General features: G+C 52.3%; 1 protein-coding gene across 3 annotated transcripts in view; it reads left to right on the top strand.

Annotated features, from left to right (window-relative positions):
• Positions 1 to 15,201, top strand: part of SMG6 (SMG6 nonsense mediated mRNA decay factor) — a 119,403-nt gene that overhangs the window by 22,706 nt on the left and 81,496 nt on the right. For all 3 annotated transcript variants that reach the window (XM_056865207.1, XM_056865206.1, XM_056865205.1), the window contains exons 9-10: positions 6,201 to 6,262; positions 9,179 to 9,324. In XM_056865207.1, the coding sequence (XP_056721185.1) occupies positions 6,201 to 6,262; positions 9,179 to 9,324 (208 nt within the window). The remainder of the gene's footprint in view (positions 1 to 6,200; positions 6,263 to 9,178; positions 9,325 to 15,201) is intronic.

The following is a 15,201-nucleotide window of genomic DNA, read 5'->3' as shown; positions in this document are numbered from 1 at the left end:
GCAGGTTGGGTTCCATGTTTAGTCCTAGCTTGCTTTGTGTCCTTCTGCAAGCAGATGAGAATACAACTCCAGGAACTGGAGGTCTGTAAGTGGTCTTGCTTGGCTGCGGGAGCAGCTGGTTTGGACCCCGCCAGGTACTCTTCTCCCCCCCCCCCCGGTAAGATGACTGCCACCTCCATCCACATCCGGTGCCTCCTCTTTTTCCCAACCCCTTCTGATGGCACGCTCTGCTCTGCAGATGCGCGGGGAGAAAGTTTGCCTCGCTTGATAAAGAACAGATACAGAAATTTACTTCCAAACCTGAAGTCACAATTTTTAACTTGAAACAGCCTCTCTCTGCTGCCCCCCCTTCCCGCCTTCCCCAGCAGCTGTGTTGGAATTTTTCCCTTATTTGGTCCCCTGTTCCCATCTGGGAGCCAATGTCCAGGTGCCTTGCGCGGCTCCTGGGGCGAGGCCAGATGGGCTTCCGCCTGTACCCAGGGCTCTGCTCTGGCCTCAACCACCTGCCTGCCAGAGGCCCTGGTTTGGGGGGGGGCTAATCCCCTGCCCCCTGCCAGCAGCATTGGCTCATTGGTGCCTGAGGCAGAATGGGGGAGATGGAAGAGAAGGACACTGTTCCTCAGTGGAACAGGCTTCCTCGGAAGATGGTGAGCTCTCCTTCCCTGGAGGTTTTAAAGAAGAAGTTAGATGGTCATCTGTCAGCAATGCTGATTCTGTGACCATAGGCAGTTGATGAGACGGAGGGCATCTTGGGCATCTTCTAGGCATGGAGTAGGGGTCACCGGGGGTGTGGGCGGGGAGGTAGTTGTGAATTTCCTGCATTGTGCAGGGGGTTGGACTAGATGACTCTGGTCATCACTCATAGAATCATCACTCTATGATTCCATGACAGCTTGCTAAGGACCAGCTGGGCGGCCTTGTGCCCAGATCTGCTGCTCTCGACCAGATGTTTGCTGTTCCTAAAGTGAGGGTGCAAGACAGATGACTGTAGACGACTGGGGAAGACAATGGCAAACCACCCCATAAACATAGTCTGCCTAGTAAACGTCGGGATGTGACGTCACCCCATGGGTCATTAATGACCCAGTGCTTGCACAGGCCTCTGCCTTTACCTTTTTTAAAGTGAGGGTGTAAAAAAGGCGTTCGGTTTGGTCTGTCGGTAGCAGGCCTGCAGCAGATGGAGGCCTCTGCGGAGCTTTTTCCTGCACCCCTCCTCACCGACTTCTCCCTGGAACGTTTGCACCTGAGGGCATCCCTGCTGGGCTTCAGGTACAGCAGTATGTCCAGCCCCGTCCTGCCGTGGAGCAGGGCAGCCTCCATTCAGTGTCAGTCATAGAATCAGAGAGTTGGAAGGGGCCATCAGGCCATCCAGTCCAACCACCTGCACAATGCAGGAAATTCACAACGACCTCCCCCTCACACTCCCAGTGACCCATATTCCATGCCCAGAAGATGGCCAAAATGCCCTCCCTCTCATGATCTGCCTAAGGTCATAGAACTGGCCTCGGGGATCTCCACTCCAAAGAGTCATAGAATCATAGAGTTGGAAGGGACACCAGGGTCATCTAGTCCAACCCCCTGCACAACGCAGGAAATTCACAACTACCTTCCCCACACACCTCCAGTGACCTCTACTCCATGCCCAGAAGATAGCCAAGATGCCCTCCATCTCATGCTCTGCCTAAGGTCATAGAACCAGCATTGCTGTCAGATGGCCATCTAGCCTTTGCTTAAAAACCTTCAAGGAAGGAGAGCCCCCCACCTCTTGAGGAAGCCTGTTCCACTGAGGAACTGCTCTAACGGTTAGAAAATTCTTCCTAATGTCTAGACTGAAACTCTTTTGATATAATTTCAACCCGCTGGTTCTGGTCTGACCTTCTGGGGCAACGGAAAACAACTCGGCACCATCGTCTATATGGCAGCCCTTCAAGTACTTGAAGATGTCTTTGCGCTCATTCTGCCAGCTCACTCCCGAGGTCATGGCGAGGGCCTGCGTGAGAGGGCAACTGGAAAAGCCGTGTCGCAGAGGAAGTGTGTGTGTGTGTGGGGGGGGGCTTTTCCTCTCTGCGGCTTGCAGGCGAGAGAGGTGCAGCTTGCCACCACGGCTTTGGGGAAGTGTTCCTCTTCCCCACGGCTGCCACAAAGAGCCGGTGACGCTGCTTCCTCTCCCAGGGCTTTCTCTCTGCCTGTGAGAAGCAGGAGGTTCCCAGGGGCCTGGTGGGCAAGTGAGTCACACGAGGAGAGGAGTCATGTGGAAAGCAGCCGCTGGCCCGAGTTTGACCCTCTCATGGCGTTTCCCCCAGTGCCAAGTTCATCGGGGTGACGGTGGTATCAGGCTGGGTTGGTTGGTGTCAGGTTTGTCATCACCAGTTGGGGCGTGCCATCCTTGCCCTCCCCATGACCTTTGACCTTCCATATTTTCAGGGGAGGGAGAACACACATGAAGCTGCCTTATACTGAATCAGACCCTTGGTCCATCAAAGTCAGTATTGTCTACTCAGACCGGCAGCGGCTCCCCAGGGTCTCAGGCAGGGGTCTTTCACATCACCTACCTGCCTAGTCCCTTTAACTGGAGATGCTGGGGACTGAACATGGTACCTCCTGCATGCCAAGCAGCTCTGCCACTGAGCCACAGCCCCTCCCCACCTCTTAGAGAGCTGATGAGTATTGAGCCCAACCTCACCTCGTAGGCTTTGTGCTGCTTCCAGCCCCACAGTACACCATTGGGGGGTTTCGATCTCTTGTACCAGTGCCCAGAAGCTGTCAGTTTGCTTCAGTTTCCGGTGCGCCCACCAGATGCAAACTTTGGGGGTGGGGTGAAGAGCTGTGCTGGTCTATGGCCGTTTTGAATAAAGATTTTATTTGGGGGTAGGGGTTGCGGGTCTTTGCCCAGCAGTGGGTGGGAACTTGCTAGTGTGGAGGGGCCAGAGTCAGGGCAAGGCAACCACATGTTTGTGTAAGAATTGGGAGACCACCACCTGCTTTGTGGCCTTCCCTTCCCTTTCCTTAGAGCAGTGATGGCGAACCTTTTAGAGACTGAGTGCCCAAACTGCAACCCCAAACCCTCTTATATATCGCAAAGTGCCAACACGGCAATTTAACCTGAAGAATCCCCCTGAAGGAACCATGCAAAATAACAGTGGCGGGTTAGCTATGCACATGCTAATGGTTATGCAAACAGGAACAAAGGAGCAGGCGAGTGGGAGGGGTGGAATTTCTCCTTTTGCTTCGAGACCGTGAATAGGCAGTTTTAAATTCGCATTTTAAAAAAGAGCTTTTAGTGAACATCAAAACTGACCATGCATAAATGGCCAGGGTATCTGTTGTGGGGAGGGGAAGGTGATTGAAAGCCGGTTTGATTCTTCCTTAAGTGGTAGAGAAAGTCGGCATATAAAAACCAACTCTTCTTCAAAGTGAAACTTGATATTTGTAACTGAACCATCAGGGAAAGAGGTAAATGATTGGGGGAGAGACACCTGGCAACCCTAAGGCAAATATATGAAGCAAAACCTGCTCTATATTCAGAGGGTTCCGTCTGAAAAAAAACTCTGCAAGGGGGCTTATTGTTGAGTTCTGAGGATCTGGATGGGGAAAATGTGCATCTGAATGGCAAATCCAATGCAAAACCTCCCATTCATAAATGGCCAATAACCCCCCATGCAGAGTTTTGAATCAAACATTGCTTTCCCCACCCCCCACCCCGAGCCCCGACCTCCTCCTCGCCGCCCGCCTTGGCGCTGCCGGCCCTCGAGCGCGCATTCAAAACCCGGCCGCGCTGTGAGGGGAGGGGGAGGGTGGCGCTTTACCTCACACACCACCTCTCTTGTGTGTGTGTGTGTGGGGGGAATAAACCAGAAATGGGGCGGTGAGGAGAGGCTTCGTGGTCGACCTTTGGTGGGGGTGGAGCCTCCTCTGCCGGCATGCGGGTAAGTGGCTCGGGACGGGACCGAAAGTCCAGGCGGGCGAGGCAGCGACGGATGGAAGCGGTGGAGAGAGAGCCAGCCCGCTTCCCGAGGGACGGGGCGAGGAACCGGCAAGCCAGCAGCCAGGAAAAGACGGAGCGCAGAGACGCGGCGGCGCGCTGCCGCACCCCAGCTGTAGCCCCGCCGCCCGGTCGCGCCTGCGCCAGTCAGAGGACTTGGCTGGGGGCGTGGGGAGGAGGGCAGGATGTCCCGCCCCCAAGACCTTATTAGGGCTGAAACATCCTGCCCTCCTCCCCACGCCCCCAGCCAAGTCCTCTGACTGGCGCAGGCGCGACCGGGCGGCGGGGCTACAGCTGGGGTGCGGCAGCGCGCCGCCGCGTCTCTGCGCTCCGTCTTTTCCTGGCTGCTGGCTTGCCGGTTCCTCGCCCCGTCCCTCGGGAAGCGGGCTGGCTCTCTCTCCACCGCTTCCATCCGTCGCTGCCTCGCCCGCCTGGACTTTCGGTCCCGTCCCGAGCCACTTACCCGCGTGCCGGCAGAGAGGGCTACGCGTGCCAGGTCGGGCACGCGTGCCATAGGTTCGCCAACACGGCCTTAGAGTAACGCTGTCCACATTTCAGTCTTCCCTCTGCCGAGAGGGAGGCAAGTCATCATTTTCTTTCTTTTTCTCCCCCTCTGGCACTGCGTTGCGTCCCACCCTTCGAGGAGCCCATGGCAGCATAGACGAGGCTGTCTTACGTAGGACACACCTGACTCATGGTCTCCCCACCCGGTTTCGGCTCCCTGATCTCGATCCAACGCTCCATCCCACTGCTGGTTTTCAGGACTCTCTCTTTCCACGCATGCTGTTTCTTGCTTGCTTGTAACAACGCAGATTCCCAGCAAGAGGGATTGGCAGTATGTGTACTCGTATCCAACAGTGGGCTCAGATGGCTCGAGGAGGGGAGGGGCCGTGGCTCAGTGGTAGAGCATCTGCTTGGCATGCAGAAGGTCCCAGGGTCAATCCCTGTCATCTCCAGTTAAAGGGACTAGGCAAGTAGGTGATGTGAAAGACCTCTGCCTGAGACCCTGGAGAGCCGCTGCCGGTCTGAGTAGACAATACTGGTTTTGATGGACCAGTAGATTCAGTAGAAGGCAGCTGCACGTGTGGAGAGGGGCCCGCAGCTCAGTGGTTAAGCAGCTGCTTAACCAATCAGAAGTCTCCCGGTTCATTCCATGGCATTTCCAGCAAAAGGGGTCTGGTCGTAGGTGATGTGAAAGACCTTTGCCTGAGACCTCTAACCACTACACCACACTGCCCCTCTAAGAGCCAGAGGGAGAGGGAGAGGGAGCAAACCTAGCTTGAAGAAACAGTGAGAGACACTGGGAGGCTATTTTGATGCGGAAGGCTGTGGTGTGACTCAAGGGCTGAACACACGAACACATGAAGCTGCATTACACTGAATCAGGCTCCTGGTCCATCAAAGTCAGTACTGCCTACTCAGACTGGCAGCGGCTCACCAGCGTCGTAGGCAGAGGTCTTTCACATCACCTAGTTGCCAGGTGTCTTTAACTGGAGATGCCGGGGAATGAACCTGGGACCTTCTGCATGCCAAGCAGATGCTCTACCACTGAGCCACAGCCCCTGTTGGAGGGCTCTTTCTCTAGGGCTGGGTTGGCTGTGGGCCACAGAGGTGTTTTGGTTTTGTACTTTCCTCTGTGTGTGGGGGGGGGGCATGGGGCAGTGTCGAATGGGTGGGTCCACTGGCATGCTTGCTCGGCGGGGCAGCGCATACACTCCTTACACTTCCAGTCCATGCCGTTGCGTTTTCCTCTCACCAAGTCAGCTGTGAAAAGATCTTCCTTGCATGCCAGGCTGGGCTCCAGCCATTTCTGTTTCCTTACCGGACTTGTTCTTTCACGGGGTCTTTGCTTGCGAGAAGAGCTGGGCCTGCAGCAGGGCAGGGGGATCCAGTGGCTTTGAGAGCCCTGGCAGTTTGGGAAGAGGAAGTTCTCCCATCCCCACCCCTCACACGCTCCCATTGCAGAGGTAGTTGGCCGCCAGCAGAGGGTGCCGTACACTTGGCGTGGCTCTCTGGCCCAGCTGTTTGGCACTCGCGAGAGAGGGCCGGGGCACAGCCATTTGGTTCCCATCTGCTTACCCACCCCCACATCCCGGCCAGGTTATCCTGTCACCCGGGACCGTGAGCTCGTTCACAGGAAAGGGGAGAAAGAGAGTGAGTTTGAATTGTTTTCTCATCTTCGCCATCTCTCTTTTTTTTCCCTTTTCCCCCCATGCAGCTGAACAAAAGGCTTGTCCTGAGTTTTCTACATGCCCATGGGAAGCTGTTTACCAGGATTGGGTAAGGCTGCAGGATGTTTGTTTTATTTTCCTACATTACGAGGCCTTTTGGAATTCAATATTGTTAGCAACTGGGCTTGTGTTTGGAGCCGAGGGCACAGGGAGTGAAGCCGGCAGGCCCGGCCCCTTCAGCCTTCACTTGAGGGCAAGGCAGGGGTGGGACATGGGCGAGGTCAGAGGGCAGGAGAAAGGACACTAGAGCTCAGCCTCTGCCCTGTGATCTCACGCCCTGCTGGATCAGGCCAAGGTCTATCTAATCCTGCCGGATGCCTCTGGGAAGCCCACAGAGAAGGGCCTGAAGGTCAAAGCTTCTCCCTGTTGTTTGCCCATGTAATATCTAAAGATAAAAAGCCTCTGTACTTGGAGGTTCCATTTGGTTATCGTGGCTGTTACTCATCAACAAGCTCCTCTTCCAGGAATTTTGTTTCTTACAAAGGTAGAGAGAGAGAAGAGTTGGTTTTTTATATGTTGACTTTCTCTACCACTTAAGGCAGATTTAAGCCGGCTTACAATCACCTTCCCTTCCCCTCCCCACAACAGACACCCTGTGAGGCAGGTGGGGCTGAGAGAGTTCAGAGAGAACTGTGACTAGCCTAAGGTCACTCAGCTGGCTTCATGTGTAGGAGTGGGGAAACGAACCCAGTTCACCAGATTAGCGTCCGCCGCTCACATGGAGGAGTGGGGAATCAAACCCGGTTCTCCAGATCAGAGTCCACCGTTCCAAACCACCGCTCCTAACCACTACACCATGCCGACTGACGATGAATTCCTTTGTGAGTTGGTCTTTTCAGGGTCAGGCAGTTTTGCTTCCCGTGACTGCAGAACGATCAGCATTGTCATTCCAGGAGTGTCCCCTGGCAGAGAGCAGTCCCCTTCTGTTGGCATCTAGGAACAGCTGGGCATCCGTCTGAAGAGGGCTGCCCTTCTTGGCCATTGTTACCAGGCATATTAAATAAATTCTTTAACTTACTCTGAATGCGCCTTGCCTGATTTGGACTTGGAATTTTTTTCTGAACTGGAGCGAGAATGGCCAAAGTGCTGGCCCACTCAGTGCTGTGCTGTGCCCAGTGGTTGGCTCACACACACTTCCCCTCAACGAACATGGAAATTGTCGCTCTGTCTCTTCCCAGAGGCTGCTTCTGTAATAAAAGCACTTAGCATTCCCCTCACACTTTTCAGAGTGGTTCAGAGAGCCAGTGTGGTGTAGTGGTTAAGAGCGATGGTTTGGAGCGGCGGACTCTGCTCTGGAGAACTGGGTTTGATTCCCCACTCCTCCACATGAGTGGCGGAGGCTAATCTGGTGAACCGGATTTGTTTCCCCACACCTCCATGTGAAGCCAGCTGGGTGACCTTGGGCTAGTCACAGCTCTCTCAGCCCCACCTACCTCACAGGGTGTCTATTGTGGGGAAGGGAAGGTGATTGTAAGCCCGTTTGATTCTTCCTTAAAAGGTAAAGGTCCCCTGTGCAAGCACCGGGTCATTCCTGACCCATGGAGTGTTGTCACATCCCGACTTTTACTAGGCAGACTATGTTTACGGGGTGGTTTGCCATTGCCTTCCCCAGTCATCTTCCCTTTACCCCCAGCAAGCTGGGTACTCATTTTACTGACCTCAGATGGATAGAAGGCTGAGTCAACCTGGAGCCAGCTACCTGAAACCGACTTCCGTTGGGATTGAACTCTGGTCGTGAGCAGAGCTTGGACTTCAGTACTGCAGCTTACCACTCTGTGCCACGGGGCCCCTATTGATTCTCCCTTAAGTGGTAGAAAAAGTCGGCATATAAAAACCAACTCCTCTTCTCTCTCACACACACACACACGGTTCAACCCTGTATGGAAGCTCGGGCTGGTTATCTTCCAAATGAAGGTGTGAGGCTGAGAAATTCTGCCTCGTCTCAAGCTTGCACAGGCCTCTCCTCTAATGTTCTGGGCAGATAACTGCCGCTGCCTTTCATCCTCACCATGCTGAGGCCTAGGAACTTGCTCTTTCTAAAATAGTCAATGAGCACAGGAGGCCTGTAACATGTGGCTGCACAGCACACTAGTGTGTCTGTCCCCTGGACGGGATAGGTAGTCAATGCTCAGCACAGTTCCCCTCTTTTCTGAAAAAGGAAAAGGATTAGGTGGAGCTGTGGGGGGGGCAGAGAATGAACTGCTCAGAGAGTCAGGAGATGTCCCTCGTCATCTTCCGTAGGCCCTGATCCGGGGCTTTCCCAAGAGCCTCTCTAGCTGTTCTCATTGAGAAAACTTCACATAGCAACCACGTTTAAACCCAGCCCTTCCTCTAAGAAATGTAGGGTGGTTACGTTCGCTCCTGCATTGTACCTACACTGCTGTCGCAACCCTGTGAAATGGAGCAGATTCACACAGGAGAACGAAGGGGAAGACCCTAAGGTGGTAGAATGCACTGCAGGCAACTGGCCTAATTTTTCATGTGCCGTAAGCCATGGGGCTGCCAATTCCACAAACTGTAAAAATTGGGTTGTGGGGAGCAAAGGTGTTGACCAGAAGTAGCAAATGTGGGGCACGGTATTTAAAATCTCCTGAGAAGTTTAATAGGGGTGACTTGCCAGCCATGAATGTGGCTTAGATGCCAGCATGATGTAGTGGCTAAGAGCGGTGGTTTGGAGCGGTGGACTCTAATCTGAAGAACCGGGTTTGATTCCCCACTCCTCCACATGAGCGGCGGATGCTAATCTGGTGAACCGGGTAGGTTTCCCCACTCCTACACATGAAGCCAGCTGGGTGACCTTGGGCAAGTCACACTCTCTCAGCCCCACCTACCTCACAGGGTGTCTGTTGTGGGGAGGGGAAGGAAAGGTGATTGTAAACCAGTTTGATTCTGCCTTGAGTGATAGAGAAGTTCGTCATATAAAAACCAACTCTTCTTCATGTCATTCTTCTCTTGGCACCTGCAGAATGGAGACGTTCCCCATGGTGGCTGCGGAGGTTCTGAGTGAGTTCCAGGCACTGCTGGAGCACAGCCCCCCGCCCATTGGAAGCACCCGCATGCTGCAGCTCATGGCGATCAACATGTTTGCTGTGTACAATGCTCAGCCCAAAGGTAATAGCCGGGCCCGGGGTGGGTGGGGTCGGGGCTGCTTGCTTTTGCGGGTACAGAAGCAGGATGGAGGGGCTAGCTCACCTGGGCCTCTTATCTTCTGGTCGGGGTAAGCCACCAAATTCAGATCTTGCAGGTTCTTACACCCAGGAATTGTGCCATCAGGTCACAGCCGACTCACGGCGACCCCATGGCCATGTGGTTTTCAAGGCAAGAGACGAGCTGAGGTGGTTTTGCCATTGCCTGCCTCTGCCTAGCAACCCCAGCCTTTTTTGGCAGTCTCCTGTCCAAGTACTAATCCATGACCGACCCTGCTTTGCTTCCAAGCTCTGATGAGATAAAAACATAAGAACTTAAGAAAAACCATGCTGGATCAGACCAAGGTCCATCAAGTCCAGCAGTCTGTTCACACAGTGGCCAACCAGGGGCCTCTAGGAAGCCCACAAACAAGACGGCTGCAGCAGCAGCATCCTGTCTGTGTTCCACAGCACCTAACATAATAGGCATTATCCTCTGATCCTGGAGAGAATAGGTATGCACCATGACTTGCATCCATTTCAATTAGTAGCCACGAATAGCCCTCTCCTCCATGAACATGTCCACTCCCCTCTTAAAGCCTTCCAAGTTGGCAGCCATTACCATATCCTGGGGCAGGGAGTTCCACAATTTAACTCTGCGTTGTGTGAAAAAATACTTCCTTTCATCAGTTTTGAATCTCTCGCCCTCCAGCTTCAGCAGATGACCCCGCGTTCTGGTATTATGAGAGAGGGAGAAAAGATTTTCCCTGTCCATACCATGCAAACTTCTAGTATTATGAGATCAAGCTAGCCTTGGCTATTAGGCTGCTCATACCCAGGAAACCTTCTGAATATTATACAGGTGGCGGCGGATCCCAGCAAGGCTCCCAGATCATGTTGATTTCCAAAAGCAGAGGGGTAGCAAGAGCCCCTCTTCCTGTTTCTCGAGTGGCTCTGAATCCCTTTGCGGCTTTGCTTTTCTCCACGGGAAGGAGCTGTGTGAACCCCAGGCAGTGCAGTTGGCCCGAGGAAGGCTATGATGTCTTTCCCGCTCCCAGCAGCATTTGTGCTGTTTCCGAGGTGGTTAATCCAAACGGCACCCCCTTCACCCACCCTCTGTCTTTAATTAGCAAATGAAATGTGAAGCCCGGTCCACCAGGCAGTTCCTCTTCACAAGCCCAGTGGAAGAAGTCCGTTGGAATCCTGAGCAGCTCTTGTGAATTTCTGGGTGGCTTGTGCCCCAGAACCGTCCCTGCGACTTGTCCTTACTGGTCAGATTTGTCGGTCTCTTGCTCTGCACAGTTAAATTGTGGAACTCCCTGCCACAGGATGTGGTGATGGCTGCCAACTTGGAAGGCTTTTAGAGGGGGAGTGGACTATCCATGGCTGCTAGTAAAAATGGATACTAGTCATGATGCATGCCTATTCTCCCTAGTATCAGAGGAGCATGCCTATTATCATGGTCTAATCCAGCATGGCTTTTTCTATGTTCTTATGTAAGGCTTTAAGAGGGGAGTGAACGTGTGCATGGAGGATAGGGCTAACCATGGCTACTAGTCACGGTGCATACCTATTCTCTCCAATATCGGAGGAGCATGCCTATTATCTTAGGTGCTGTGGAACACAGGCAGGATAACGCTGCTGCAGCCATCTTGCTTGTGGGCTTCCTAGAGGCACCTGGTTGGCCACTGTGGGAACAGACTGCTGGACTCTATGGGCCTTGGTCTGATCCAGCATGGCTTTTCTTATGTTCTGCCACCAGTCATGTGTGCCCACAGAGTTTTTGGGAGTTGATGAGACCTGCGTATTTTCCCACAGTTTGGTCACTGGTGCCCAGCCATCCCTCCCCCACACCGAAAATCTGTTGGGAAAGGGTGTGTGCCTGCCTGCCCCCACAAGTCCCACGGACTCTCAGAACCAGGAGATACATTCTTTGGAAATTTGCTCAGAGGGGAAGCATGTGTGGGCTCTTTTTTCCCCCTCCCCGTGTGAGCTGGGGAGACCATCGAATCCACCTCTGGGTGGCCACATCCGACTGCTTGGTAGCCATTCAAAGATCTGCCTAGGAGGGAGGTTGGTGGGTCCCTTTATCCTGACTTGCAAACACACTGAAAATGTTTTATATATATTATATATATTCCATAATTTGAGGGGAAATCAATTTCTGGTTTGCAAGTGAGCTAATTGAAGCCGGGCCTTGTGGCAGGGCATCTTGGAAGGGGGAAGGAAAGGCCCTTCCCCCACCCACCTGTGCCCAATTTACTCCAAGCTGTAATTCCGTGGGGCTTTCTCTCTCTTGCTCCTCTTTCTCTCTTTTTAATAATTTGTTTTATAATTCCTGGAATCAAACCCATCTCAGACATACTGTTCTGTTTTACCGTATGATTGGATTATACTTCCAATAAATCACTGGAGATTGGTTCTTGTAGGTTATCCGAGCTGTGTGACCGTGGTCTTGGTATTTTCTTTCCTGACGTTTCGCCAGCAGCTGTGGCAGGCATCTTCAGAGGAGTAACACTGAAGGGCAGTGTCTCTGGAGATAGTTCATAGGCCACCGACAGGATCACTTCCCTGCTCCTTATAGATCCCTCCCCTCATATACAGGCAACCACAGTCCTACATACTGGTCTTCTGTGGCTTCCCACCCAAGCAGCCAAGGGGCATTTCTCAGTCTGGCTGTGCAGCGTTTGGTTGTGATATAACCATGTGGCCTATGTTGGCCTCCAGCTTTTGCATATGTTGATCTTTGGGGTTCACTTACAGGCAAGCCCTTGGGAGCTGAATGTGATTACTTGGTTGTGTGACTTTGTGCATGCTCAGGGGTATTCTCATCTTCACATGTTCCAGATCTGAGCTGCTAGGACCGACTATCTCAGCAGCAGAGCATGTGCTTTGCATACCCAAGGTCCCAGTTGAAAAGATGCCAGGTATTATCTGTGGCCAAGCCCACTCAGTGTCTGAAACTGTGGAATAGGGTTGTCAGCTCCAGGTTGGGAAATACCTGGAGATTTGGGGGTGGAGCCTGAGGAGGACGGGATTTGGGGATGGGAGGGACTTCAGTGGGGTGTAATGCCATAAAGTCCATCCTCCAAAGCAGCCATGTCAGGGCAGCCCTGAAGGAGCTAGAAAAGATTCTGAAATGTAAGGATGTGTCACTGGCCACCAAGATCAAGTTAATTCATGCCATCGTGTTCCCTATTACTATGTATGGGTGTGAAAGCTGGACATTGAAGAAAGCTGATAGAAAGAAAGTAGATTCCTTTGAAATGTGGTGTTAGAGGGAGTATTACGGATACAGTGGACTGCCAAAAAAGAAATCACGCCTGAACTGACCCTAGAAGCTAAAATGACTAAACTGAGGCTATCGTATTTTGGTCACATTATGAGAAGACAAGAGTCACTGGAAAAGACAGTAATGCTAGGAAAGGTTGAGGTCAGCAGGAAAAGAGGGAAGACCCAACAAGAGATGGATGGACTCAATAAAGGAAGCCACAGCCCTCAGTTTGCAAGATCTGAGCAAGGCTGTCAAAGACAGGACATTTTGGAGGACTTTGATTCATAGGGTCGCCATGAGTCGGAAGCGACTCGATGGCACTTAATACACACACAAGGTAGGAAAAAAACCTGGGAACCTTCCCTCAGTTGTCTCTGTGGCTTTCTGTTCTACAGCAGGACCCTCAGATTGCTCCCCCCTTTTTAATCTCCCCAGCCTTTGGTGAGCTGAGCTAGCAGAGAGGGGCAAGTTCTGAACACTGGGGGCCGGAGAGCCCCTTCGTACATGTGTGTGTGTGTGGGGGAATGACCTTCCCATACCGCTGCCCCTTCTAGCGGCGCGACGGCAGAGGTCTTGCAGAATCAAATGAAGCCCCCCTGCCATCCGTGGCAAGGTCCCTTTCCCAGCGGGCCTTGCGCAGAGCCCAGCGCGCCAGCCCCATGCGGTTGTCGCACTTGCAGTCTCCACAGACGGGCCCAAGAACCCACAAGACAACTGCGGAAAGCGGTCTTAACCACACTGCTCACGTACGAGGTCTCCGAGCAGTCCAAGTTCTGTTGGCTGGCGGTAAAAATAACTCCCGGTTCTGCTGTGTGCCTCAGTTTGGTGGCGTTTTAAAATTAGGCTCCCATGAGCGTTGACTAAACCTCAGGCTCCCAGGAGCAGAAACAGCCTTGTGGGGAAGTGGTCTCCAGTCCCCATTCTCAAGTCCCACTGGCCCATCAGCAGCCTGAGAGATGGGAGGGGGTCCAATGTCTCTGGGCGAGTCTGGGACAGGTCGAGCCCCACTGCCTCGTCGCGGGAGGAAAATGGGGTTTTGCAAAGACCTTCCCCTTCCTGTTGGATGCTGGGTTTGAGGGCAGCTAGCTTCTCGCAAAATAACCACCGGCAGAACTTTGAGCTGATTAAATATCTGCCCTTTGACTGAGTCGTTGGCTGATGGTATTTAAATAAATCTGCATATTTCCTAGGCTATAAGCCAGTCTGGAACATAGCAGTTCAGTTGTCACCTGGAGCTAGCGGCGTGGAATGTGTAGCACCACGTGATGTTACCAGTTAGTGATTCCCAGTGTTGGAGTGGGCCTTTAAAGGCATTTCTCTGGAACGTGTTCAGAGCATGAGCGTTTTTGGTAGCGGCTCTTCAAACAAGGGAATTTCCTGTGGTAGGGGAGATCCCGATTCATATGATTCACCCTCTTAGAACGTTCTGAAACAACTTGTTTTGTGCGGTGCGTTGGCTTTTTCTGACAAAAGGTTTTTTAAAAAGTTTTTGTATGTTTGATTGTTGAATGTCGGTGCTTAATTCCCCCCCCCCCCGGATTGTTGCATTCCGTTTTCCAGTTATGATTGCTTTAAACTCTTTGGGTCAAAAGGACGGTATCTGAAGAACCATCTCCTCCCATACTATCAAGCCCGCCATTTAGATCTGCCTCTCAAGTCCTGGTCTCTGTGACCCTGTCTTAAGGGGTGAGGCAGGTGGCGACTAGAGACACAGCATTTTCTGTGGTGGCACCTTGCCTCTGGGATTCCCTTCCTTTTGAGGCTTGCCTGACATCTACTTTACTTTTGTTTTAGCAACTAGACCAAACTTCATCTTTTTACCCAGGCTTTTAAGTAGGGGTTTTTAATCTTAGCAGCTTTTTGATGGGCAGCTACTGTTTTATGGATAGTTTTTTACACCATTACTTCCAATGACTGGTTTTTAATGTATATTTGTGAGGTAGTTTTAATTGTAAACCAAGAGCCCTGTGGTGCAGAGTGGTAAGCTGCAGTACTGCAGTCAAAAGCTCTGCTCACGACCTGAGTTCGATCCTGACGGAAGTTGGTTTCAGATCGCCGGCTCAAGGTTGACTCAGCCTTCCATCCTTTTGAGGTCAGTAAAATGAGTACCCAGCTTGCTGGGGGTAAAGGGAAGATGACTGGGGAAGGCACTGGAAAACCACCCCGTAAACAAAGTCTGCCTAGAAAACGTCAGGATGTGACGTCACCCCATGGGTCAGGAATGACCCGGTGCTTGCACAGGGGACCTTTACCTTTTTACCTTTTTAAAATTGTAAGCCGCATTGATTAGGATTCTGAAGAGATCTTAGAAATATCCTAAATCTGGAGTCACCAGCCTTTTCGAACCTTTGGTCTCCTTTGGAATACTGACACAGGGTGGTGGGCGCTGCCCCAACATGGCTACTTCAGGAAGTGGATCCAAGCACAATGTGTCAGGGAGTGAGCTTATGCGTAAACTCTTTAATAGTAACTCAAGGTTACTATTAACATATACATATTCATGGAGTGGACATATTCATGGAGTGGACATATTCATGGAGGAGAGGGGTATTCATGGCTATTAGTTAGAATGGATACTAGTCATGCTGC

Source organism: Euleptes europaea, chromosome 19, assembly GCF_029931775.1.
Source record: "Euleptes europaea isolate rEulEur1 chromosome 19, rEulEur1.hap1, whole genome shotgun sequence".
In the NCBI taxonomy this organism is placed as follows: domain Eukaryota; kingdom Metazoa; phylum Chordata; class Lepidosauria; order Squamata; family Sphaerodactylidae; genus Euleptes; species Euleptes europaea.
Note: the sequence above shows the minus strand (reverse complement) of the source record. Positions and strands in the feature narration are given on the sequence as shown.